The sequence below is a fragment of the Nipponia nippon genome, unplaced genomic scaffold (genome assembly GCF_047370975.1).
Source record: "Nipponia nippon isolate SJK-2023a ecotype South Korea unplaced genomic scaffold, ASM4737097v1 scaffold_21, whole genome shotgun sequence".
Lineage (NCBI taxonomy): Eukaryota > Metazoa > Chordata > Aves > Pelecaniformes > Threskiornithidae > Nipponia > Nipponia nippon.
Genome location: NW_028262338.1, coordinates 1379100 through 1405782, shown reverse-complemented (window position 1 = coordinate 1405782; position 26683 = coordinate 1379100). Strand labels below are relative to the sequence as shown.

Sequence of the window (26683 nt, the reverse complement as noted above, 5' to 3'; positions counted from 1 at the left end):
ACGCGGAAGACAGGACGCGGGGGGGGGGGGGAAAGGGCAGAGAAGCAGCAGAGGGAAGCGCCGCGGAGCAAGTCTGGCCAGAGGAACTCACCGGGGCGGTAGCGGCGGAGTCCTCCCCGAGCAGCGGCACTGGCTCCCCGGGCGGCGGCCGGGCCGGGAGGGTGTCGCAGCAGCTGCCGCCCGACAAGCGGAGCTGGCTCCTGCGCGAGTCGGCGGTGAGCGACACCTCGTGCGAATAGGAGTGCAGGAAGGCGCGGACGCCGTCGATGCCCACGAAGTGCGAGGCCGGCACGCCGCGCAAGGCGCCGCTGCCCGCCGCCAGCAGCTGCGAGCGGCGCCAGCGCCGCAGGCGCAGCGCCAGCAGCAGCAGCAGGAAGGCGAGGAAGAGGCAGGACACGGCCGCCACGGCCACCACCAGCCACCGCGTCAGGCTGCCGGCCGGCTCGCCCGGCGCCGCCGCCGCCGCCGCGCTGCCCAGCTCCGACAGCAGCTCGGCCACGCTCTCGGCCAGCACCACCGTCAGCGTGGCCGTGGCCGACAGCGCCGGCCGCCCGTGGTCCTTCACCACCACCACCAGGCTCTGCCGCGCCGCGTCGCGGGCCAGCGGGAACCGCGCCGTCCGCACCTCGCCGCTGTGCAGCCCCACGCGGAACAGCCCCGGCTCCGTCGCCTTCGCCAGCTCGTACGACAGCCACGCGTTCTGCCCCGCGTCCGCGTCCACCGCCACCACCTTGGCCACCAGCGCCCCGGGCTCCGCCGAGCGCGGCGCCAGCTCCACGCCCGACCAGCCCGCGCCCGACGCCGACGCCGACGGCGGGTACAGCACCTGCGGCGCGTTGTCGTTCTCGTCCACGATCACGAGCCGCACCGACACGTTGCTGCTCAGCGCCGGCGCGCCGCCGTCCTCCGCCCGCACCCACAGCCCCACCTCGCGCACCTCCTCGTAGTCGAAGGAGCGCAGCGCGTACAGCGCGCCCGTCTCCGCCTGCACCGACACGTAGGACGAGAGCGGCGCGCCCCGCACCCGCCCCTCCGACAGCCGGTACCGCACGCGCGCGTTCTGCCCCCAGTCCGCGTCCGCCGCCCGCACCGTCAGCACCAGCGCGCCCGCCGCGTTGTTCTCGGGCAGCCGGGCGCTGTAGCGCGCCTCCGCGAACACCGGCGCGTTGTCGTTCACGTCCAGCACCCGCAGCGCCAGCACCGCGCTGCTCCACAGCGCCGGCGACCCGCCGTCCGCCGCCCGCACCGTCACGTTGTACTCCGACACCTCCTCCCGGTCCAGCTCCTCGGCAGTCACCACGCGGTAGTAGTCCTCCAAGGACTTCTCCAGGCGGAACGGCAGGCCGTCCGGCAGGGAGACTCTCACCTCCCCATTAACACCTGAATCCTCATCCTTCACTTCTATGAAAGCGATGACAGTTCCCGGGGGACTGTCTTCCAGCACGGAGCTCACGACGGACGTCACCGTGATTTGCGGTGCGTTGTCATTGACGTCGATCAGGCTCACCAGGACTTTCGCTCTGGCAGAGAGGTCCCCCCCGTCCCGTGCCTGCACCTCCAGCTCGTACAGAGCCGCTGCCTCGTAATCCAGCTTCCCCGCTGCGGTAATTTCCCCGGTCCGGGCGTCGACCTGGAAGGCTCCCGATGCTGTGCCCGCCGTCCCACGAAGTGAGTACGTCAATTCCGAATTGGGGCCCTCGTCCGCGTCCGTAGCGTTCACGGTGAGCAGCTGCGACCCCACGGGCACGTTCTCCGCCACACGCACCGTGTACTCCGCCTGGCCGAACACGGGCGCGTTGTCGTTCGCGTCCAGCACCGCCACGCGGATCCGCGCCGTGCCCGTCCGCGCCGGCTCTCCGCCGTCGCTCGCTCGCAGCACCACCTCGTGAGACGCCGCCTCCTCCCGGTCCAGCGCCTTCGCCAGCACCAGCTCGGGACGCTCCTCCCCGCCGGGGCCCGCCTGCACGGCCAGCGCGAAGTGCTCGTCGCCGCTCAGCTCGTACCTCTGCAGGGAATTCGACCCCACGTCCGGGTCGTGAGCCTCCTCCACCGAGTACCGCGTTCCCACGGCTGCTGTTTCACTGACTCTAAATTGTACTTGATCTTGCTGGAACTTCGGAGGATTGTCATTTATGTCTATAATTTCTATTTCTACCGTGAAAAGTTTGGCTAGATTTTGAATAAAAATCTGGGAATGGATCAGACATTTCTGCATATGCCCGCAGAGCTGCTCTCTGTCTATCCTCTCCGCCGTCACCAAATGTCCCGTCTTCCCGTGCAGGGCGAAATACTGCCTCCTACCTCTGTCCAAGATGCGGGCGCCTGGCAGCTGCAGCCCCAGGTCCTTGGCCACGTCGCCCACGAACGAGCCCTTCGGCAGCTCCTCGGGGACCGCGTAGCGCAGCTGCCCCCACGCCGCCTCCCACGCCGCCACCAGGACGCACCACAGCAGGGCTCGCTCCCGCCGGCCCCGCCGCCTCCCCGCCGCGCTCATCGCCGCCGCCGCACCGCCGGCACCGCACCACCGCCGGCACCTCCCCGCCGACCACCGACGATCCGGCGCCCGATCCGGCTCCGGCTCCCGCTTCTGCTCGCCGCTCCCGGCCGCTGCCGCCGGCCCCTCCGCCTCGCTGCAGCACGGCTCCGCACCGCGGGGACGCTCGCAGACCGCCCGGCCGCCGAGCCAGCCAGCCAGCCAGCGAGCGAGCCGGGCCGCAGCGGGCGGGGCTGCCTGCAGCGCTCCGGCCTTCCTCTCGCTCCTCCTCGGTCAACAGCGGCGCCCGCAGCCTCCTCCCGGCACTGCAGGCACCGACCGCTGCCGACCGCTGCCCGCTCGGCCTTTCCCACGGGCAGCTCGCGGGGACGGCACCGTCCCCACGGACACAAATTACGGAGCTGGGCAATCACCAACCGTATGAAGTTTAACAAGGGCAAGTGCCGGATTTTGCACCTGGGACATGGCAACCCTGGATGTACATGCAGGCTGGGGAACGAGAGGCTGGAGAGCAGCCCCGCGGGAAGGGATCTAGGGGTTCTGGTCGATGGCAACTTGAACGTGAGCCAACAGTGTGCCCTGGCAGCCAAGAGGGCCAACCGTATCCTGGGGTGCATCAAGTCTTACTGTATTAGTCCAGCGGTCGAGGGCGGGGATTGTCCTGCTCTGCTCTGCACTGGTGTGGCGTCATCTTGAGTATTACGTGCAGTTTTGGGCGCCACAGTACAAGAAGGATACAAAGCTACTAGAGAGTGTCCAGAGGAGAGCCACGAAGATGGTGAAGGGTTTAGAGGGGAAGCTGTACGAGGAGCGGCTGAAGTCACTTGGTCTGTTCAGCCTGGAGAAGAGGAGACTGAGGGGAGACCCCATCATGAGCTACAGCTTCCTCACAAGGGCAAGAGGAGGGGCAGGCACTGATTTCTTCTCCCTGGCAACCAATGATAGAATTTGAGGGAATGGCAGGAAGATATGCCAGGGGAGGTTTAGGTTGGACATCAGGAAAAGGTTCTTGGCCCAGAGGGTGGTGGAGCACTGGAACAGGCTCCTCCGCGAGGAAGTTTTTTAGCTGTCATGCTTGAATGGCTGATACAGGAAGCACTTGGACAACACCCTCAGACATATGGTGTGAATTTTAGGGTTGTCCTATGCAGGGACAGGAGTTGGACTCCATGATCCTTGTGGGTGCCCTCCGACTCAGGACATTCTGTAATTCCACGATTCCCGAGCCCATCTCTTCTTTGATCCTCCAGGCCATGGCAACCTGGAGGAAGGCAGAGGCCTCCCGTGGGTGTGGTATTGCTATCGCATAAGAAAAATTACTTGCTAATCATGACATATGTAAAGCAAAATAAGTTTTCTTGATATTACATGTAAGATATTATTAGTTTTATCCCAGTTGTCCAAAAGCACTTCTCTCCCACCCACCAAGTTTTGTAGCTGTCATGCTTGATTGTACTACAACTGCCCGGGAGGCAGGAGGCACCTGCAGTGAACCTGGCCAGAGTCATCTGCTCGGACCACAGAGAACCAGAGATATCAGGCTCATTAACCAGCAAGCAGAATAACAGGAACTTTTCCTTAAATACTGCAGTTAATACGGAACACGCTCCAGTTTAACTACTCCACCATCACTACGACTGAGACCAGATATCTTAACTATTAACTCTATTCGCTTTTTTCATTCCTTCATGGAGACATGGATGGGAGCACTTCCCATCCACACCACCAGGGGAAACCCAGGAGAAAAAGGATGGAGGTTCAGAAAGGCCCATCGATCTCCTTGGGCCCAGAAAGGATCCCTGTTAACCATTACTAACGCATACCGTTTTAGACAGCAAAAGTCTTGTAGACAAAGCTTCTCAGCTGAGCCTGAATGCGTGATTAACCAAGAAGTGTCATCACTGACTTCTTGCTCTGAGATTGCTGCTGATTATTAAAGCAGTCAACTAATTAGTAAATCTAATTAGTAATCGATGCTGATTAGTAAAGTATTCATCTTGAGTCTTCATGTTGGTAGGACACCTTTTCAACAAAATACTCTAGGAGAGCAGGAGAAGACAAGTACAGCTGCACACCCTGAACGAGAAAGACCATTTGCAAATGTGCAAATGGACTTTATTTAAATGCCTAATTGCTGACATTTTGTGAATGTGCTTGTCATTTCAGAGACGTTCTCAGGATGGCTGTAGCCTCCCCTGGTAAAACAGGCAGGCACAACAACTAGCGCAAAAAGTGGCTGAGAGACCCAATTCCTCAGTCCAGTATTACCCTGTCAATGAGATCAACCAGGTCCAAGTACTTCTAGTTGGGAAAAGGGGACAGGAAAAGAAAATACTCTGAAGAGAAAAGGCTCTGAAATACAACACCTTAGGGTTTTTTTTTTTCTTTTTCATTGAGATCTCATCGTACGCCTTCGACTGGGTACGAATGAGAGATCAGGAATGGTAAAACACAAGGGAACTACCACTCATTATGGAAGGAAAACAAAAAGAGAAAGAAAGGCACAGACAAACAACGCCTGGACAAATTAACCCGTCCCACCTGGGCTACCATTCCTGCAGAAGCCTTACCCCAAAAGATGGGCGACACTCTCCTCCTTCGTCAGGGAGGAACCTGTAACTTCTCCTTTCATGGAGAAAGAACGCACCCTTCAGAAAGGAAAACTCTCCAACACCAGGCGTCAATCCCATTTCCCCAACTCCGTCATGCACAATCAGCACATCTCATTCTACACAGTAAGGATCCGCGTTCACCCTTAAAATCGGAAATACCTGTACAAAGAACTCGGAAAAATCATGCCTGGGGAAAATTTCTCCGTCCCATTACTGCTGCCATTTCTGCAGCAGCCTTCCTCCAAAAGATGAGCGGGCACTCGGCGGAAGAGGGGTACATTCACTACGGAGCAACAACCTGCAACTTCTCCACTCATGGAGCCACACGCACCTTTCCTTTGGGAAAGCAACGGCTTCCCAGCACCCATCTATCAACCAGGTTCAAGTACAGCGGTTTCCCGACTCTGTCATATAGAATCGTCAATTTAACGGATTCACCGCTACCAGCTCAAACGAGAGTTGAAGTCAAAAGCTCTCAGGTGAACCTGAACCCGTTAGCACCGAAGAAGCAAGAAGGGCCGCCGCCAGCTGCCTGTTCAGAGCGGAAGGGGGATAGTGCGTTGCTTTCTTCACGGAGACACGGATCAGCACTTGCCATTCACGGCAGTCGGGGAAAACGCGGGGCGATAGGGACGGGGGTTGAGAAAGGCTCAAGGAGAAGAGCGAGAGAGCGCGGGCTTACAGACCTGCGGTGCGTCGGGCTCCGCGGGCGGCTCTCCCGCGCCGGCGCTGCTGCTCGGGCTCCGCTTCCCGCAGGGCTCCCCGCCCACAAGCTCCTCCGCGGGCAGGCTGGGCAGCGGCGGCGGCGGCGGCAGCCAAGCGCCCTCGGCGACGGCGACGGCGCGGCCCGGCGCCACGCACAGGTTGTAGGAGTAGGGCAAGGTGCCCTCGCAGAAGTCGGCCGGGAAGGCGGCGCCGGCCACGGAGAAGCGCTGCGCGCCCAGGCAGCGCAGCACGGCGGGCGGCCCGGCCCGGCGCACCCGCGCCAGCACGGCCAGCGCCACGCTCAGCAGGAACAGGGCGCAGAGGAGCGCCAGCGCCAGCACCAGGTAGAACTGCAGCTCCGCCGGCGAGTCCGCGCCCGCCGCCCGCTCGCTCAGCTCCGGCAGCGCCTCCTGCAAGCTCTCGGCCAGCACCACGTGCAGCGTGGCCGTGGCCGACAGCGCCGGCTGCCCGTGGTCCTTCACCACGGCCACTAGCCGCTGCTTCGCCGCGTCCCTCTCCGACACGGCCCGCGCCGTCCGCACCTCGCCGCTGTGCAGCCCCACGCGGAACAGCGCCGGCTCCGCCGCCTGCACCAGCTCGTACGACAGCCACGCGTTGCGCCCCGCGTCCGCGTCCACCGCCACCACCTTGGCCACCAGGTACCCGGCCTCGGCCGACCGCGGCACCACCTCGAACGGCGCCGGCGCCGGCGCCGGGGCCGCGCCCGCCCCCGCCGCTCCCGCCCCCGCGCCCGCCGCCGGCCACAGCACCCGCGGCGCGTTGTCGTTGCGGTCCAGCACGAAGACGCGCACCGTCGCCGTCGAGCTCCGCGCCGGCGCCCCGCCGTCCTGCGCCCGCACCGCCACCGCGAACTCGCGGCACTGCTCGTAGTCGAAGGAGCGCTGCGCGTACACCGCGCCGCTCCGCGCCTCCACCGACACGTACGGCGCCGCGCCCGCGCTGCCGCCCGCCAGCCAGTAGCTCACGCGCCCGTTGGCGCCCGCGTCCGCGTCCCGCGCGCGCACGCGCAGCACCGGCGCGCCCGCCGCGTTGTTCTCCGCCACGTAGGCGCTGTAGGCGGCCTCCTCGAACACCGGCGCGTTGTCGTTCACGTCCGACACCTCCAGCACCAGCGCCGCGCGGCTGGACAGCGCCGGGCTGCCCCGGTCCCTGGCCACCACCGTCACCCGGTGCTCGGCCGCCTGCTCCCGGTCCAGCGCCATCGCCGTCACCACCTTGTACGAGCCGCCCGACGACGCCACGATCGACAGCGGCGCCTCGCCCGACAGCTCGCACGACACCTGCCCGTTCTCCCCGGAGTCCGGGTCGTTCACGTTCAGGAGCGCCACCACCGTGCCGGCCGGCGCGTCCTCGGGCACGGGGCTCGACACCGACAACACCGTGATTTCGGGCGCGTTGTCGTTCACGTCCAGCACCTCCACCTCCACCTTGCAGTGCGCCACCAGACCGCCCCCGTCCCTCGCCTCCACCAGCAGCGTGTAGCCTCGCGTGTCCTCGAAGTCCAGCGCCTCCTGCAGCGTGATCGTCCCGCTCTCCGCGTCCAGCACGAACTTCTGAAGCACCTTGGCCGGCGTTTTCCCGAAGCCGTAGGTGATGCGGGCGTTGGTGCCGGCGTCGGCGTCGGAGGCGGAGACGTTCAGCACCAGCGAGCCCGGCGGCGCGTCCTCCCGCAGGCTCGCGCGGTACCGGTCCTGCGCGAACACGGGCGCGTTGTCGTTGGCGTCGGTGACGTTGATGCAGAGCTGGGCGGTGCCGCTCCGGGGCGGCTCGCCGCCGTCCAGCGCCGTCAGCACCAGCCGCAGGCTCTGCTCGCTCTCCCGGTCCAGCGCGCGGCGCAGCACCAGCTCCGCGAACTTGCTGCCGTCCTGGCTCTCCTTCACCTCCACCGCGAAGTACCCGTTGGCCTCCAGCTCGTAGCCCTGCAGCGAGTTGCTGCCCACGTCCGCGTCTTCTGCCACGCCCAAGTAAAACCGGGCGCCGGGAGAAGTCAACTCGTTGATCTCGAGCTGGAAATTATCTTGCAAGAAGCGCGGCGCGTTGTCGTTGATGTCCTGGATGGCCACCTCGACGTGGAACACGTTCAGCGGGTTCTGCACCAGCGCCTCGAAGCTGACGGAGCAGGACGCCGACTCGCCGCACATCTCCTCCCGGTCCAGCCTCTCGCTCACGTACAGGTTCCCGCTCTCCCCGCTCACCGTGAAGTATTTCAGCTGCCTTTTAGCGGCAGACGCCACCCGCAGCTTGCGTGCCGGCAGCTCCGCCGGGCTCAGCCCCAGGTCCCGCGCCAGCGGCCCCACCAGCGAGCCTCTGCCCAGCTCCTCGGGGATGGCGTAGCGGATCCGCTCCGACGCCGCCCCGCACCACAAGCACAGCAGCAAAGCGGGCAGCAGCACTCGCCCGCCTGCTCGCCGCCGGCTCGCCCTCTGCCTCGGCCTCGGCCTGCCCGCCATCCTCGGCAGCGCTCGCCGCGCTCCTCCCTCCTGCCGCTGCCCTCCCTCCCTGCCAGCCACTCGCCGCAGCGAGCGCAGGGGCCGCCGGCGGGCAGCGATCTCGGCGCCGGCTCGGACGCCGCTGCTCCCCGCGCCGCGCCGCCTCTCGCCTCTGCTGCCCGTGCCGCTGCCGCTCCGGCCGGCGCCGTGCGAGCGAGCAGCCTGGGGGGCAGGGCGCTGCGGCGGCTCCGGCGGCGGCGGCGGCTGCGGCTCCGGCTGCGGCTCCGGCTCCCGCGCCGTTCCGCGTCGGCCAACAGCGGCACCCGGAGGCGCCGCGACGCCACCGCAGCCGGCTGATGGCCGCGCTCGCAGGGGCCCGGGCTTTTCACCGGGGCTTTGCGGCTGCATCCAGCTTTGGGCTCTCTCCTTCATTAGAATCAGGAATTTCAGAGGCATTGCCTTGCTGCAACTCCACAGGCGTTTAAAAGGGAGACACGCTGTCCGGTACTTTAGGTCATCTCCTTGAGTCGCTGTGAGCAGTCAGAGGGAAATCTTCACAGCAGAGCAAGAAATAAAGAAACTCAGCTGCCCTTAATAAAAATCAAGAGGGAACTATAAGAGCAAGAAATGCTATTACAGCTAGGGAAGAGTTTAAGAGTTTTTCAGCACTCTGCCAGGTATTTTGTGTTCTCCTTTCCTTACCTGGGACAAATACCAAGGAGGAAATATTCATGACGGTGTAATCCATACGTACTCACAGACAGAAGGAAGCAAAAGTCACTTCAATCCTGTCATACCAGACCTGCAAGGGGCTTCTGTCTTCCCTGTCTTTCTTCCTGCTCATGTAAGTCTCTTACCTTTGCCCCACTGTTAGTTTTTGTTGCAGGGAGCAGAACAATTACACTGAGAAATATATCACCCCAAAGGTAACGTGTGTATAGCTCTATGCTAAGACAGCAGAATGACCTTTAGTATTTTGTTTCTGATTCACAAAAGAAGTTCCTTCTTTTGTGTCTTCATACGTGAAGGGCAAAGCCATGTTGAGTCTTTTATACAGTCATAGAATGGTTTCATTTGGAAGGGACCTTGAAAGATCATCCAGTCCAAACCACATACCATGGCCAGGGACATCCTTCACTAGACCAAATTGCTCAAAGCCCCGTCCAACCTGACCTTCAACCCTTTCAGTGTTGGTGCATCCACAACTTCTCTGGGAAACCTGGTGCAGTGTCTCACCACGCTCATCATAAAACATTTCTTCTTTCTCTCCAATCTAAACTTACCCCCTTCAGTTTAAAACCTTTGCTCCTTGTCCTGTCATGACAGGCCTCGGTAAAACCTCTTTCTCTGTCTTTCTCAGAAGCGCCCTTTGTATATTGAAAAGGTGCAACAAGGTCTCCCCAGAGCCTGCTCTTCTCCAGGATGAAGAACCTCAACTCTCTCAGCTCTTCTTCATAACACAGATGTTCCACAGCCCTTTGACCAATTTCATAGTCCTCCTCCGGAACTACTCTAATGGGTCCGTATCTTTCTTTTACTGTGGACCCCAGAACTGCATGCAGTACTCCAGGTGGGGCCTCACAAAAGCAGAGTGGAGGAAGAGAACCACCAGACTGCTTGTGATGCAGCCCAGGATACGATTGGCTTTCTGGGCAGCAAGTGCACGTGGCCAGCTTATGTCCCATTTGTCACCCACCAGTACTGCCAGCACTGAAAGTCCAGCCTTTCAAGGTCCCTCTAGATGCCATCCCTTGCCCCAGCAAATCATCGGCACACTCACCACCTGGACATTGAGCCATTGACTAGAACTCTGGATGCAGCCATCCAGACAGTTTCTTATCCATCTAGGCACACGGTTGTGTTAACTATGACAAGCAAGGAAATTACCATCTCTTCGGCTATACCTACCCCCCACAGAGCTCCCCTCTCTTCTCTCCAAATCTACACAACTTGCAGGTTTGCTTCTGACCTTCTCATGAGTGGCAAAAACATATCGTCAGAGGGTAACGCACTACAATCACACCAAGAAGGGAGGTACAGTTCTCTGCTCACCAACATTCTCAGAAGAAACAGAAGGCTTCTAAAGCACACAAATGATAAACGGCCAGAATATGAGACGAGAGGTCATCCAACAGAGAATGGGTCATCAAATTACTGCTTCAGGGGGAATCTCCTCCCCTCTTTTATCACACACACTGTTCCACAGAGATGCCACTTCTACTAAGCTCATGCTTACATCTATTCCCCCCAACAAAAACAGAACACAAAGATACCCTCACATCTCCTGCCTTTCACGCCCCCTGTAGCAGGAGCAAGGGGCACTAGCACACAGCGCATTGCTAAACCAAGCCATGCTGATAATCACAAGTAAACCTACGTACGTATGAGACCAGGGAAAGAAAAACAAAAACATACAACAGACAAGCAAGGCAAGGAAGCATTAGAAGAGCAAGTGTTGTCAGAGAAACTCCCCAGCAAGTCTTCTTGGTCTTCAAGTGTGGGTGTTGAAATTCATCCCTGAGACCACCTGGAAGTCATTCCTAGCAAGCTGCACATGTGGCCCTAAAGTCTCCCTCTGGACTACATAGTAAGGGGCGGTCATTTTAAGAAACAGTCAACAGCTCTCATCAGCAAGTTTCCTCCTATGTGGCCTGCTCATCTCCCATAAATATGAAACCCTAAGTGTAAACACCTTATCATGGGTCTCTTTCTCATGCTATGTCTTCTCGGAAATTGCAACAGATTCTCTTTAGCTTCTGCTTCATTCTCCTCACACTGAAAATTCTGTTGCACGTGGCTGAACTAAGTCTCTGCTGCAAAACAACACTCATAGCTTCAAATGCAGAAAGCACTGTCCAGAAATGGGGGAAAGGAGCCACGGCCTTCCAGGAAACAAAGGCCTGAAAGAAAGTCTAATTAGAACTGTGAAGAAACTCTACATCGCAATGTTACAGGGAACGACACATGGATAAAGGAGGTTTCACACCGGAATTATGAGCCATTCTACACATGCATCAGTGTTGTACATGCACAGTTATTGCACAAACACCTTTTGATTAGAGGACTACCATTGCCTTTCAGGAGAGGGAATTCAGGATCACAGCATGAATGGCACAGGCCTTGGCACCAGGCATGGAATCAAATCATGTTCTCAAGTGCATAAGCAACATGGAATTCCAATAAAGACCCGGTCATCAAAGTATCAACTCAAAGATGCCATCATCCTTCTTTAGCACATGGGCAACTTGGAAGATACATGATGCTTGAATCTTCACCTAAAGTGTAACCTGTGCTCAATAACTACCATTCACAGGAAACATCCCACAACCGGAAAGGAAACTGAGGTATCCACAACTTGGCCAGCTGGAGTCTGAGCAATGTGATATTCAAGAATAAGACACTTTCAGACTCATGTGCTGAAGGCCAGCAATACACCCTGGGAGCTGACAAAACGCATGCCATGTCTCCACCAGTATACCTTCACACGCACAGCACCCCCAAGACTCTCCTCAAACCCTTCACAGATCGCATGGTTGTCAATGACCTTCATCATTTGCAGATAGATTTCCTCCAGAGAAAACTTGGACAGACACCTTCTCCTTTACCATGGACAATATTTCACTTCTCACGGTTTGTATGTGACAAGCAAGAGCATTTCTTCCAGGGACATTTTAAGGAAACACACCTATGAAAGGCTTTCTCGTTACAGCTGAAAAATGACAGGCACATACAGGACAGTCAGACAAATATATCAGATGTGATCTTCCACACATTCTCAGAGACAAAGGCCCACCTTCCGATCATGGGAACGAGCAAGTCAAGAAGTTAACCCATGCAGAAAGGAAGGGATCACAGCATACTCTTCTACATTATGGCACTTAGGGAAGATACATAACCGAGGTCCTTAGTAGGTCATGAATGCCCCGTTTGCTCTTCCCAAAGCTCCCATCACAGCATTTGTCATAATAAGTACATAATTAAGCTGTTTAGTTAAGAACTGAGGACAACGTGCAATCACAGAGGAAGAACCTCCCAGGGCTCCCAACACAGCTGGAAAAACATGCTTTCTAGCCAAAGAAGATTTTCTTTGGGAAGATGAAACTCCCATTGCCTGATCCTACAGCTGGACACCAAGCAGGGAAAGGAGCAAACCATCTCTCTTGTGTCCTGCAACAGCCCCTCATGAACAGCTCCCATGACTCCCATCTGCAAACCTCTTTCACCCGCATAATTTGCAAGCACATGACATCAAAGGGCCAGTTGCCCAGACCTTTTCTCTTCAACATGCACCACCATTACACCACGGACTCCACACTGATATCTATACATCTCTGTAAGAAGAAGGAAGACATATTTCTCTGCTCACTGCTGTTCTGGGAAGAAACAGCAGGAGTCTCAACGTAAAAGAAGAGAGGTCTTCCAGCAACGACTGGGTCAGTGAACATCTGCAGAGGGGCAATATCCCCCTCCTTACATCTTTCCTTGCACCTTCCACCTCTCCTCTCCTGCCCTCCTACGGCTGTTTCCATAGCATCTCTTTTCAAGCCAAGGCACATCCAGCTCCTTTTCCGACAAGTCAACCTTAAAAGATGGGAAATCGGCAAAATACATCTCCCGTTTCCTCCAGTAGCCCATCACACACAGCCACCCAGAGACTTCCTCCAATAGACACAACTTTTACGATTCTCTTTCCTCTTCACAACAGGCAGTCAGACACTGTCAAGGGACGGGTTGTTGCCCAGCCCATTCCTCCACCCGGTGCACAAAGACGGCAGCATGGACCAAGGCAAAGACATTTTGTTGCTCTCCACGTTATCATGAAGAAACATAAAGGCTGAGAAGAGTGGAAACGATGAGCAGAAAAGTTAGACACGGGGCCATTAACATTCCTCCTCAAGCACAATTGCTGTCGGGAAGATCCCTGAACGTGCTAATAACGCAGACTTCCGTTTGCTAATGATGCAACAGCTCCGTTGCGAAGAGCTAGTACTGTCCCTACGCGGAAGACAGGACGCGGGGGGGGGGGGGAAAGGGCAGAGAAGCAGCAGAGGGAAGCGCCGCGGAGCAAGTCTGGCCAGAGGAACTCACCGGGGCGGTAGCGGCGGGGTCCTCCCCGGTCCCCGGTCAGTGGACCCACATGAGTTACAGATAAGCCAGTGTGGGTAGAGCAGTGGCCATTGACAGAGGAAAAGGGGGCGGCTGTTCGACAATTGGTACAACGCGAACTTGACGCAGGACACATCGAACCCTCTACAAGTCCCTGGAACACGCCCATTTTTGTGATAAAGAAAAAATCAGGGGCATGGCGACTGCTACATGATTTATGCGCAGTTAATGCATGTATACAAGACATGGACCCGCTACAAGCGGGCCTCCCTTCTCCGGCCATGATTCCACCTGACTATCAGATAGTGGTTATAGATATTAGAGATTGCTTTTTTAGTGTTCCCTTGCATGAAGAAGATAGAGTAAGCTTTGCCTTTACTCTTCCTGAGCCTAACAATCAACACCCGTGCGCCAGATATCAATGGAAGGTGTTACCCCAGGGCATGAAAAACTGACCAGTCTTGTGTCAAATTGCTGTAGCCGCTGCAATACGCCCTATTCGAGAAAATTTCCCTACGGTCATCATTTTCCATTACATGGATGACGTGTTATTGGCGTCCAACCAAGAGGAGTTACTGGAAAAGGCACGCGTGCAGCTGCTAGTCAGTTTGGAGCGACATGGGTTACACATTGAGCCTCGGAAAACGCAGGTAGGGTGTGCAGTCAAGTATTTAGGTACTCAACTGAGGCCACAAAGCGTGACACCACAATCATTTGAAATTCGGACTACAGTGACAACACTCCATGAGGCACAAAAATTAATTGGACAACTATTGTGGCTTAGAAACTTTATTCCAGTATCTGAGGCAGAAATGACTATCTTATATCAACTCCTGAAAGGAGGAGATTCCCCCCTAGCTCCAAGGACTCTTTCAAAAAACCATCAGGAGATTCTTAGGGCAGTTATGGAGAGGGCCCAGCATTGGGGTCTCGCTCGATTTACACCTGAACAACCGGTCACTGCCCTGATTTACATGACCAATACCGCTGGCCATGGTTTACTAATTCAAAATAATGGTGAAAAAGGCTGGCCTTTTGCTTGGTTGTATCAAGGCAAACCAAAGACAGCTTTAATTTCTTGGCCAACATTATTATCCCAGCTTATTCTCCGCTGTCAGAGGCAAACTCAACACTTAACAGGAAAGGACATGGAGGTCATAGCATTGCCCCGTTCTTTGGCACAGTGGGAGCTCGTACGTCCACAAGTGGGGCTCCTGCAAGCGGTGATAGCTGAATTTACGGGTCGTATTGAAGGTCTAAGACCGCACCCCTGTGGGGAGATAATCCAGGTACTCCATTTTTTGCCAGCTAGTGCCACAGTTGAACAACCCACCGGAGGCCGCACGGTTTTTACTGACGCGTCATCGATTACTGGGAAAGCTGTCGTTACATGGCAGGAGGATGGTCAGTGGACCCACATTAGTTATCAAGATCAAGGGCAATCCGTGCAGTATCTTGAGGCCAAGGCGGTATGGATGGCTCTCACTCAATGGCCCGAAGAGGCCTTGGATCTAATCACAGACTCTTGCTATGTATATAAGTTACTGAAGAAGTGCCGATGGGCACTTGGGGCAACGTCGGAGATTGCAGGAATGTTGCTCACCGCACTGCAAATGAGAACCGCTCCTGTCTGTCCTATCCATGTTAATAGTCATAGTTCCATACCGAGTTTTCTTTCTGCCGGGAACAAAGTAGCGGACAGCTTAGCAAGGAGCATATTGGCGGTTGAAGAAACTTCTAACCTAAGGCGAGCTTTCCGCCTGCATGAGCTGCTCCACTGTGGAGCTCGCGGTTTAGCTAGGCTCGCTGGCATTACATTGCAAGATGCTCGCTCTGTGATTGCTGCTTGTCCTGTGTGTTCCAAAGGTCCCCTCTGGGAGGCAGGGGTAAACCCTCGAGGGTTGCAGCCCAACCAAATATGGCAGTCTGATGTTACGATTTATGAACCCTTTAATCCACGTAAGTATCTGCATGTTACAGTTGATACCTGCAGTGGAGTTATTTTAGCGACTATGCATGCTAAACAAAATGCTCTCGCAGTTATTTTACATTGGCAGGACTGTATGGCGCAACTTGGCATCCCACAAAAAATTAAAACAGATAATGGAGCAGCATATGTCAGCAAGAAGACAAAGGACTTTTGCGCGCGCTGGGATATTCAGTTGAGTCATGGCATTCCCTATAACAGTACGGGCCAAAGCGTTGTACAACGCGCGCACCGCACATTAAAAGAGTTACTCGACCGACTTAGGGAGGGGGAAAAGATAAGCCCAGGAACAGGGGTTCCCCCTCCCCTTGACCCTCCCTTATTTCGGGCACAGCGTCTGTTGACGACGGCACTAATTACCTTAAATCATACCATTCGAGGGAACACCTATAAAACCCAGGCTGCAATCCAGGCACATTTCCGGCTCGATGAGAACGAAGGGCCTTACTCCTTGGTTCAAGTACGGGACCTGCAAACCCGTGACTGGGGGGCCCTTATTCCCTCCGTTGCCTGGGACGTGGGTATGTGTGTGTGCAAACCGAGAAAGGGACGCTAGAATGGGTACCCAGTCGAAATATTCGACCGTATAGACATTAATCAATCTATTGAGTCTTATCTTGACAGGTTACCATTTCCCTATGCATCCTGAGGGTGTGAGGGAGTAATGAGGGAGCCGCGACGAACTACTGGCTGGATTGGGCAAAATCCATGAACGTAACGGATGCGTGTCTGTATAAGTCTTACCATATATCGATTATTGTACACGCAGCTTCCCCAGCAAGATCCAGAACTACTGGAGCTAAGGGAGGGGGAAATGTAGTAAAGATAAGGGCTGGCGACCGGAAGATCACGCGCTGTACGGAAAGAGTTAAGGGTCGACCCTCCCTTGTCACCGCCCCTTATAACATGACACGCCTACTGCTGAGAGTATAAAGCCCGGGTCGGCTGGAGATCTGGCGGGATAACCTTGATATGTAACGAACGCTACAGCTAATAACGCAGACTTCCGTTTGCTAATGATGCAACAGCTCCGTTGCGAAGAGCTAATACTGTCCCTACGCGGGAGACAGGACGCGGGGGGGGGGGGGGGGGAAAGGGCAGAGAAGCAGCAGAGGGAAGCGCCGTGGAGCAAGTCTGGCCAGAGGAACTCACCGGGGCGGCGGCGGCGGGGTCCTCCCCGAGCAGCGGCGTGGGCTCCCCGGGCGGCGGCCGGGCCGGGAGGGTGTCGCAGCAGCTGCCGCCCGACAAGCGGAGCTGGCTCCTGCGCGAGTCGGCGGTGAGCGACACCTCGTGCGAATAGGAGTGCAGGAAGGCGCGGACGCCGTCGATGCCCACGAAGTGCGAGGCCGGCACGCCGCGCAAGGCGCCGCTGCCCGCCGCCAGCAGCTGCGAGCGGCGCCAGCGCCGCAGGCGCAGCGCCAGCAGCAGCAGCAGGAAGGCGAGGAAGAGGCAGGACACGGCCGCCACGGCCACCACCAGCCACCGCGTCAGGCTGCCGGCCGGCTCGCCCGGCGCCGCCGCCGCCGCCGCGCTGCCCAGCTCCGACAGCAGCTCGGCCACGCTCTCGGCCAGCACCACCGTCAGCGTGGCCGTGGCCGACAGCGCCGGCCGCCCGTGGTCCTTCACCACCACCACCAGGCTCTGCCGCGCCGCGTCGCGGGCCAGCGGGAACCGCGCCGTCCGCACCTCGCCGCTGTGCAGCCCCACGCGGAACAGCCCCGGCTCCGTCGCCTTCGCCAGCTCGTACGACAGCCACGCGTTCTGCCCCGCGTCCGCGTCCACCGCCACCACCTTGGCCACCAGCGCCCCGGGCTCCGCCGAGCGCGGCGCCAGCTCCACGCCCGACCAGCCCGCGCCCGCCGCCGACGCCGACGGCGGGTACAGCACCTGCGGCGCGTTGTCGTTCTCGTCCACGATCACGAGCCGCACCGACACGTTGCTGCTCAGCGCCGGCGCGCCGCCGTCCTCCGCCCGCACCCACAGCCCCACCTCGCGCACCTCCTCGTAGTCGAAGGAGCGCAGCGCGTACAGCGCGCCCGTCTCCGCCTGCACCGACACGTAGGACGAGAGCGGCGCGCCCCGCACCCGCCCCTCCGACAGCCGGTACCGCACGCGCGCGTTCTGCCCCCAGTCCGCGTCCGCCGCCCGCACCGTCAGCACCAGCGCGCCCGCCGCGTTGTTCTCGGGCAGCCGGGCGCTGTAGCGCGCCTCCGCGAACACCGGCGCGTTGTCGTTCACGTCCAGCACCCGCAGCGCCAGCACCGCGCTGCTCCACAGCGCCGGCGACCCGCCGTCCGCCGCCCGCACCGTCACGTTGTACTCCGACACCTCCTCCCGGTCCAGCTCCCTCGCCGTCACCACGCGGTAGTAATTATCAAACGACCTCTCCAGGCGGAACGGCAGCCGCTCGGCGAGGCTGCACCGCACCTCCCCGTTCGCCCCCGAGTCCCGGTCCTGCGCGTGCACCAGGGCCACCACCGTCCCCGGCGGCGCGTCCTCAGAGATCGCGCTCAGCGCCGACGACACTGTCAGTTCGGGCGCGTTGTCGTTGACGTCCGTCACCGTGATCGCGACTTTCGCCGTGTCGAAAAGCTCTCCTCCGTCCCGTGCCTGCACCTCCAGTTCGTACGAGTCGCCTTCCTCGAAGTCCAGGCTGCGCACCAGCGTGATCGCTCCCGTCTCAGAGTCCAGCTCGAACATCTGCGAGGCTTTCTCTGTGATTTTCTTTAGCGAGTATTTCACGTGCCCGTTCATCCCGTCGTCGGCGTCGGTGGCCGTGAGGGTGACGAGGGCGGAGCCCACGGGCACGTCCTCCGCCACATGCACCGTGTACTCCGCCTGGCCGAACACGGGCGCGTTGTCGTTCGCGTCCAGCACCGCCACGCGGATCCGCGCCGTGCCCGTCCGCGCCGGCTCTCCGCCGTCGCTCGCTCGCAGCACCACCTCGTGAAACGCCGCCTCCTCCCGGTCCAGCGCCTTCGCCAGCACCAGCTCGGGACGCTCCTCCCCGCCGGGGCCCGCCTGCACGGCCAGCGCGAAGTGCTCGTCGCCGCTCAGCTCGTACCTCTGCAGGGAATTCGACCCCACGTCCGGGTCGTGAGCCTCCGCCAGGGGAAACCGCGATCCCGGGGCTGTCAGCTCGCTTATCCTCTCCTCCAGCTCAATCTCCTTGAAGCTGGGCGCGTTGTCGTTAATGTCCGTGATCTCCACTTCGATTCCGTAAACCTCCATTTCCCCCTCCACTATCACCTCACAGCGCAGCACACATCGCTGCACGCTCTCGCACAGCTGCTCTCTGTCTATCCTCTCCGCCGTCACCAAATGTCCCGTCTTCCCGTGCAGGGCGAAATACTGCGTCCTGCCTTTGTCCAAGATGCGGACGCCGCGGTCGCGGAGCGCGGGTAGCTGCAGCCCCAGGTCCTTGGCCACGTCGCCCACGAACGAGCCCTTCGGCAGCTCCTCGGGGACCGCGTAGCGCAGCTGCCCCCACGCCGCCTCCCACGCCGCCACCAGGACGCACCACAGCAGGGCTCGCTCCCGCCGGCCCCGCCGCCTCCCCGCCGCGCTCATCGCCGCCGCCGCACCGCCGGCACCGCACCACCGCCGGCACCTCCCCGCCGACCACCGACGATCCGGCGCCCGATCCGGCTCCGGCTCCCGCTTCTGCTCGCCGCTCCCGGCCGCTGCCGCCGGCCCCTCCGCCTCGCTGCAGCACGGCTCCGCACCGCGGGGACGCTCGCAGACCGCCCGGCCGCCGAGCCAGCCAGCCAGCGAGCGAGCGAGCCGGGCCGCAGCGGGCGGGGCTGCCTGCAGCGCTCCGGCCTTCCTCTCGCTCCTCCTCGGTCAACAGCGGCGCCCGCAGCCTCCTCCCGGCACTGCAGGCACCGACCGCTGCCCGCCCGGCCTTTCCCACGGGCAGCTCGCGGGGACGGCGCCGCCCCCACGGACACATCGCTTCCCGTCCACCGGTGACGCAAAAGCCGTGGCTTTTCCCGAGACCACCTCTTCCTTCATCCTCCAGGCCACAACGACCAGAAGGAAATAACACGCCTCCCGTGGTTGTCTTATTTCTACCGCACGGGAAAAAAGGTTTTGTAATGGTGATATAGTATATATAAAGTTGTCTTAAGATGACGTATGGAATATTACGAGTCTTACTCCATTAGTCTAAAAGCACAAACTCTACCACGAATTGCACAGATCTGCTTTCTGCAGATCAAAAGTGTGTCATACTGGAATGCCACCACCCACATTAATTGCCCACAGCTCGACCAATAGAACAAAGCAGCAACGAAGATCCCCCCTCAGATGGAGACTGGTGATTTCCTGCATTGGCTTTTCTCTAAGCTGTCTTTTCTTTAACGATGTGAGTGCCTGTTCATCAAGGTGATCACAACCAGGAGGAAGGCAGAGGCCTCCTGTGGGCGTCGTATTTCTACCGCACAAGAAAAACTACTTGCTAATGGTGATATATGTAACGTAGCATAATTTGTCATCATATGACGTGCAGAATATTATGAGTTGCATCGTATTAGTGCAAAAGCACAATCCCCACCACCAAGTTTTTTAGCCGTCATGCTTGAATGGCTGATACAAGGATAGGAAAAGAAAACACCCTCTGAAACACAGAACTTGATATTCAGACACACACACACACAGAACGAGAGATAGCAGACTCATTAACCGAAGCAGGAGAAACACTTTTTTCAATATTTCACTTCATACAGAACACGCTACAAATTAACTAATCCACCATCACTGACTGAGATCAGGCATTTAAGGGCTCAAGAAGGCGGGGTCAGTCAGCTGAAACACAGACTCTAAGCCCCCTCAGCCCGTACAGCTCCCGAGGAGGGGGGCTTCCTCAGGCACCTTGTGCTCTGGCATTTCTCCCGACAAGACCTTCCTGGGGACACGGTACAGGAGGAGGCTGCCCTGCTGCTCCAAACTCCTTCTCTCCCACCCACCCCGCTTTCAGGCTCCAGGTCACCTGATCCCTTCGCACTGATTGTACTACAACTGCCCGGGAGGCAGGAGGCACCTGCAGTGAACCTGGCCAGAGTCATCTGCTCGGCTCCATGCAAACTGCAGGGGAAATGCCTTTGCGAGTACAGCAAGAAGAATAACAGGTACATCTGCCTTTGCTCCTGTGCCTGTTCTGTAGCCAACACGAGCAAAAGGGAGGATGATAAGCAGCACTACGACAGAACTGATTTCTTGCAACTTCTTCTTGTGCGCTTGTTTTCTGGACATGCGTCTGTTTTCAACAGCATTTTTGAAATGGATGGGAGCAATTGAATTGCATTACAATGGTGGTACAGCTACAGATACAGCTAATATTGGAAAAGCAAAGTTGAAGGACTTTCATGTGGGATCTCCCTTTTTAATAGGCCACATTAATTCAGAGTTTGTATTGTTTATACACATATAGATGTACATTCATCCAAGTACTTCTACAGCTTCAAGGACCAAGAAGGGGCTTTGATTTTCTCAGATATCACTGCATAAAAGATTGATGCTTATTAGTAGAGTATTCATCTAATCCTTGAGTCTTCATGTTGTAGGACACCTTTTCAACAAAAGACTGTAGGACAGTAGGAGAAGACTGCTGCACACCCTGAATCTTACAGACCATTTGTAAAGGTGCAAATGGACTTTATTCAAGTGCCTAATTGCTGACATTTTGCGAATGTGCTTGTCATTTCAGAGATGTTCTCAGGATGGCTATAGCCTCCCTTGGTAAAACAGGCAGGCACAACAACTAGGGCAAAAAGTGGCTGAGAGACCCAATTCCTCAGTCCAGTATTACCCTGTCAATGAGATCAACCAGGTGCAAGCTCTCTAGTTGGGAAAAGGGGATAGGGAAAGAAAACAGGCTCTGAAATACAACACCTTAGGGTTTTTTTTTTTTCTTTTTTCATTGAGATCTCATTCTACCCCTTCACATGTCTATGAAAGACAGATCAGGAACGGTAAAACACAAGGGAACTACCACTCATTATGGAAGGAAAACAAAAAGAGAAAGAAAGGCACAGACAAACAACGCCTGGACAAATTAACCCGTCCCACCTGGGCTACCATTCCTGCAGAAGCCTTACCCCAAAAGATTGGCGACACTCTCCTCCTTCGTCAGGGAGGAACCTGTAACTTCTCCTTTCATGGAGAAAGAACGCACCCTTCAGAAAGGAAAACTCTCCAACACCAGGCGTCAATCCCATTTCCCCAACTCCGTCATGCACAATCAGCACATCTCATTCTACACAGTAAGGATCCGCGTTCACCCTTAAAATCGGAAATACCTGTACAAAGAACTCGGAAAAATCATGCCTGGGGAAAATTTCTCCGTCCCATTACTGCTGCCATTTCTGCAGCAGCCTTCCTCCAAAAGATGAGCGGGCACTCGGCGGAAGAGGGGTACATTCACTACGGAGCAACAACCTGCAACTTCTCCACTCATGGAGCCACACGCACCTTTCCTTTGGGAAAGCAACGGCTTCCCAGCACCCATCTATCAACCAGGTTCAAGTACAGCGGTTTCCCGACTCTGTCATATAGAATCGTCAATTTAACGGATTCACCGCTACCAGCTCAAACGAGAGTTGAAGTCAAAAGCTCTCAGGTGAACCTGAACCCGTTAGCACCGAAGAAGCAAGAAGGGCCGCCGCCAGCTGCCTGTTCAGAGCGGAAGGGGGATAGTGCGTTGCTTTCTTCACGGAGACACGGATCAGCACTTGCCATTCACGGCAGTCGGGGAAAACGCGGGGCGATAGGGACGGGGGTTGAGAAAGGCTCAAGGAGAAGAGCGAGAGAGCGCGGGCTTACAGACCTGCGGTGCGTCGGGCTCCGCGGGCGGCTCTCCCGCGCCGGCGCTGCTGCTCGGGCTCCGCTTCCCGCAGGGCTCCCCGCCCACAAGCTCCTCCGCGGGCAGGCTGGGCAGCGGCGGCGGCGGCGGCAGCCAAGCGCCCTCGGCGACGGCGACGGCGCGGCCCGGCGCCACGCACAGGTTGTAGGAGTAGGGCAAGGTGCCCTCGCAGAAGTCGGCCGGGAAGGCGGCGCCGGCCACGGAGAAGCGCTGCGCGCCCAGGCAGCGCAGCACGGCGGGCGGCCCGGCCCGGTGCACCCGCGCCAGCACGGCCAGCGCCACGCTCAGCAGGAACAGGGCGCAGAGGAGCGCCAGCGCCAGCACCAGGTAGAACTGCAGCTCCGCCGGCGAGTCCGCGCCCGCCGCCCGCTCGCTCAGCTCCGGCAGCGCCTCCTGCAAGCTCTCGGCCAGCACCACGTGCAGCGTGGCCGTGGCCGACAGCGCCGGCTGCCCGTGGTCCTTCACCACGGCCACTAGCCGCTGCTTCGCCGCGTCCCTCTCCGACACGGCCCGCGCCGTCCGCACCTCGCCGCTGTGCAGCCCCACGCGGAACAGCGCCGGCTCCGCCGCCTGCACCAGCTCGTACGACAGCCACGCGTTGCGCCCCGCGTCCGCGTCCACCGCCACCACCTTGGCCACCAGGTACCCGGCCTCGGCCGACCGCGGCACCACCTCGAACGGCGCCGGCGCCGGCGCCGGGGCCGCGCCCGCCCCCGCCGCTCCCGCCCCCGCGCCCGCCGCCGGCCACAGCACCCGCGGCGCGTTGTCGTTGCGGTCCAGCACGAAGACGCGCACCGTCGCCGTCGAGCTCCGCGCCGGCGCCCCGCCGTCCTGCGCCCGCACCGCCACCGCGAACTCGCGGCACTGCTCGTAGTCGAAGGAGCGCTGCGCGTACACCGCGCCGCTCCGCGCCTCCACCGACACGTACGGCGCCGCGCCCGCGCTGCCGCCCGCCAGCCAGTAGCTCACGCGCCCGTTGGCGCCCGCGTCCGCGTCCCGCGCGCGCACGCGCAGCACCGGCGCGCCCGCCGCGTTGTTCTCCGCCACGTAGGCGCTGTAGGCGGCCTCCTCGAACACCGGCGCGTTGTCGTTCACGTCCGACACCTCCAGCACCAGCGCCGCGCGGCTGGACAGCGCCGGGCTGCCCCGGTCCCTGGCCACCACCGTCACCCGGTGCTCGGCCGCCTGCTCCCGGTCCAGCGCCATCGCCGTCACCACCTTGTACGAGCCGCCCGACGACGCCACGATCGACAGCGGCGCCTCGCCCGACAGCTCGCACGACACCTGCCCGTTCTCCCCGGAGTCCCGGTCCCGCACTTTCACCAGCGCCACCACCGTGCCGGCCGGCGCGTCCTCGGGCACGGGGCTCGACACCGACAACACCGTGATTTCGGGCGCGTTGTCGTTCTCGTCCGTGACGTCTATCTGCACCTTGCAGTGAGCCGTGAGCCCGCCGCCGTCCCTCGCCTCCAGGCCGAAGCTGTACTTGCTCTTCTCCTCGAAATCGAGGGCCCCCACCGTCCTGACCTCGCCGCTCTCGCTCTCGACGCTGAACAACGCGCGGACGCCCTGCGGGACGTTGCCGAAGGAGTAGGAGACCCGCCCGTTGGAGCCCGCGTCCGCATCCGTGGCCCGCACCCGCAGCACCAGCGACCCCGCCGGCAGATTCTCCCGCACTCGCGCCTCGTAGACGCTTTTACTGAACACGGGCGCGTTGTCGTTGGCGTCCGTCACGTTGACGCGAACCTGCACAGTCCCGGACCTCACGGGGTCCCCGCCGTCCGCCGCCGTCAGCACCAGCTGAAAGGAGCTCTGCTTCTCACGGTCCAACGCTCTCTCCAGCACTAATTCCGGCTGCTTGCTTCCACCCGGGCTCTCCTTCACGGCCAGAGTGAAGGACGGGTTGCTAGTGAGCTCGTAAGTCAGCAGCGAGTTGCTGCCCACGTCCGCGTCTCGGGCCATCTCCAGCGGGAAACGAGCACCGGGAAGCGTCCATTCACCGATCTCGAGGTCCAGAGCAGGCTTGCTGAAGGCCGGGGAGTTGTCGTTGATGTCCTGGATGGCCACCTCGACGTGGAACACGTTCAGCGGGTTCTGCACCAGCGCCTCGAAGCTGACAGAGCAGGACGCCGACTCGCCGCACATCTCCTCCCGGTCCAGCCTCTCGCTCACGTACAGGTTCCCGCTCTCCCCGCTCACGCCAAAGTATTGCTTCTCCGCGCTCAGCCGCAGCTTGCGTGCCGGCAGCTCCGCCGGGCTCAGCCCCAGGTCCCGCGCCAGCGGCCCCACCAGCGAGCCTCTGCCCAGCTCCTCGGGGATGGCGTAGCGGATCCGCTCCGACGCCGCCCCGCACCACAAGCACAGCAGCAAAGCGGGCAGCAGCACTCGCCCGCCTGCTCGCCGCCGGCTCGCCCTCTGCCTCGGCCTCGGCCTGCCCGCCATCCTCGGCAGCGCTCGCCGCGCTCCTCCCTCCTGCCGCTGCCCTCCCTCCCTGCCAGCCACTCGCCGCAGCGAGCGCAGGGGCCGCCGGCGGGCAGCGATCTCGGCGCCGGCTCGGACGCCGCTGCTCCCCGCGCCGCGCCGCCTCTCGCCTCTGCTGCCCGTGCCGCTGCCGCTCCGGCCGGCGCCGTGCGAGCGAGCAGCCTGGGGGGCAGGGCGCGGCGGCTCCGGCGGCGGCGGCGGCTGCGGCTCCGGCTCCGGCTCCCGCGCCGTTCCGCGTCGGCCAACAGCGGCACCCGGAGGCGCCACGACGCCACCGCAGCCGGCTGATGGCCGCGCTCGCAGGGGCCCGGGCTTTTCACCAGGGCTTTGCGGCTGCATCCAGCTTTGGGCTCTCTCCTTCATTAGAATCAGGAATTTCAGAGGCATTGCCTTGCTGCAACTCCACAGGCGTTTAAAAGGGAGACACGCTGTCCGGTACTTTAGGTCATCTCCTTGAGTCGCTGTGAGCAGTCAGAGGGAAATCTTCACAGCAGAGCAAGAAATAAAGAAACTCAGCTGCCCTTAATAAAAATCAAGAGGGAACTATAAGAGCAAGAAATGCTATTACAGCTAGGGAAGAGTTTAAGAGTTTTTCAGCACTCTGCCAGGTATTTTGTGTTCTCCTTTCCTTACCTGGGACAAATACCAAGGAGGAAATATTCATGACGGTGTAATCCATACGTACTCACAGACAGAAGGAAGCAAAAGTCACTTCAATCCTGTCATACCAGACCTGCAAGGGGCTTCTGTCTTCCCTGTCTTTCTTCCTGCTCATGTAAGTCTCTTACCTTTGCCCCACTGTTAGTTTTTGTTGCAGGGAGCAGAACAATTACACTGAGAAATATATCACCCCAAAGGTAACGTGTGTATAGCTCTATGCTAAGACAGCAGAATGACCTTTTGTTTCTGATTCACAAAAGAAGTTCCTTCTTTTGCGTCTTCATACGTGAAGGGCAAAGCCATGTTGAGTCTTTTATACAGTCGTAGAATGGTTTCATTTGGAAGGGACCTTGAAAGATCATCCAGTCCAAACCACATACCATGGCCAGGGACATCCTTCACTAGACCAAATTGCTCAAAGCCCCGTCCAACCTGACCTTCAACCCTTTCAGTGTTGGTGCATCCACAACTTCTCTGCGAAACCTGGTGCAGTGTCTCATCACGCTCATCATAAAACATTTCTTCTTTCTCTCCAATCTAAACTTACCCCCTTCAGTTTAAAACCTTTGCTCCTTGTCCTGTCATGACAGGCCTCGGTAAAACCTCTTTCTCTGTCTTTCTCAGAAGCGCCCTTTGTATATTGAAAAGGTGCAACAAGGTCTCCCCAGAGCCTGCTCTTCTCCAGGATGAAGAACCTCAACTCTCTCAGCTCTTCTTCATAACACAGATGTTCCACAGCCCTTTGACCAATTTCATAGTCCTCCTCCGGAACTACTCTAATGGGTCCGTATCTTTCTTTTACTGTGGACCCCAGAACTGCATGCAGTACTCCAGGTGGGGCCTCACAAAAGCAGAGTGGAGGAAGAGAACCACCAGACTGCTTGTGATGCAGCCCAGGATACGATTGGCTTTCTGGGCAGCAAGTGCACGTGGCCAGCTTATGTCCCATTTGTCACCCACCAGTACTGCCAGCACTGAAAGTCCAGCCTTTCAAGGTCCCTCTAGATGCCATCCCTTGCCCCAGCAAATCATCGGCACACTCACCACCTGGACATTGAGCCATTGACTAGAACTCTTTGGATGCAGCCATCCAGACAGTTTCTTATCCATCTAGGCACACGGTTGTGTTAACTATGACAAGCAAGGAAATTACCATCTCTTCGGCTATACCTACCCCCCACAGAGCTCCCCTCTCTTCTCTCCAAATCTACACAACTTGCAGGTTTGCTTCTGACCTTCTCATGAGTGGCAAAAACATATCGTCAGAGGGTAACGCACTACAATCACACCAAGAAGGGAGGTACAGTTCTCTGCTCACCAACATTC

General features: G+C 58.7%; 2 protein-coding genes across 4 annotated transcripts in view; one reads left to right on the top strand and one right to left on the bottom strand.

The window, feature by feature from the left end:
• The window catches only part of LOC104016577 (protocadherin gamma-C5-like), a 75150-nt gene extending 50306 nt beyond the window's left edge, over window positions 1–24844 (bottom strand). The window contains exon 1 of one of the 3 annotated variants that reach the window (XM_087760236.1): window positions 23648–24844. In XM_087760236.1, coding sequence (XP_087616362.1) covers window positions 23648–24658 — 1011 coding nt within the window. In that variant the 5' untranslated portion in view covers window positions 24659–24844. Of the gene's footprint in view, window positions 1–1090; window positions 3054–5792; window positions 8855–23647 lie in introns of those variants that run through there. The other 2 variants (XM_087760232.1, XM_087760235.1) reach the window with 2 other exon arrangements.
• LOC148055521 (uncharacterized) lies at window positions 16537–17497 on the top strand. The gene has a single exon (XM_087760251.1). The coding sequence runs from the start codon at window positions 16682–16684 to the stop codon at window positions 17360–17362; it is 681 nt and encodes a 226-aa protein (XP_087616377.1). The 5' UTR covers window positions 16537–16681; the 3' UTR covers window positions 17363–17497.
• Window positions 24845–26683: the final 1839 nt, after the last annotated feature.

What these genes read in the sequence shown, in the direction of transcription:
- LOC148055521 (XM_087760251.1), top strand. Translation starts at nt 16,682, where the DNA reads ATGCCCACGAAGTGCGAGGCCGGCACGCCGCGCAAGGCGCCGCTGCCC.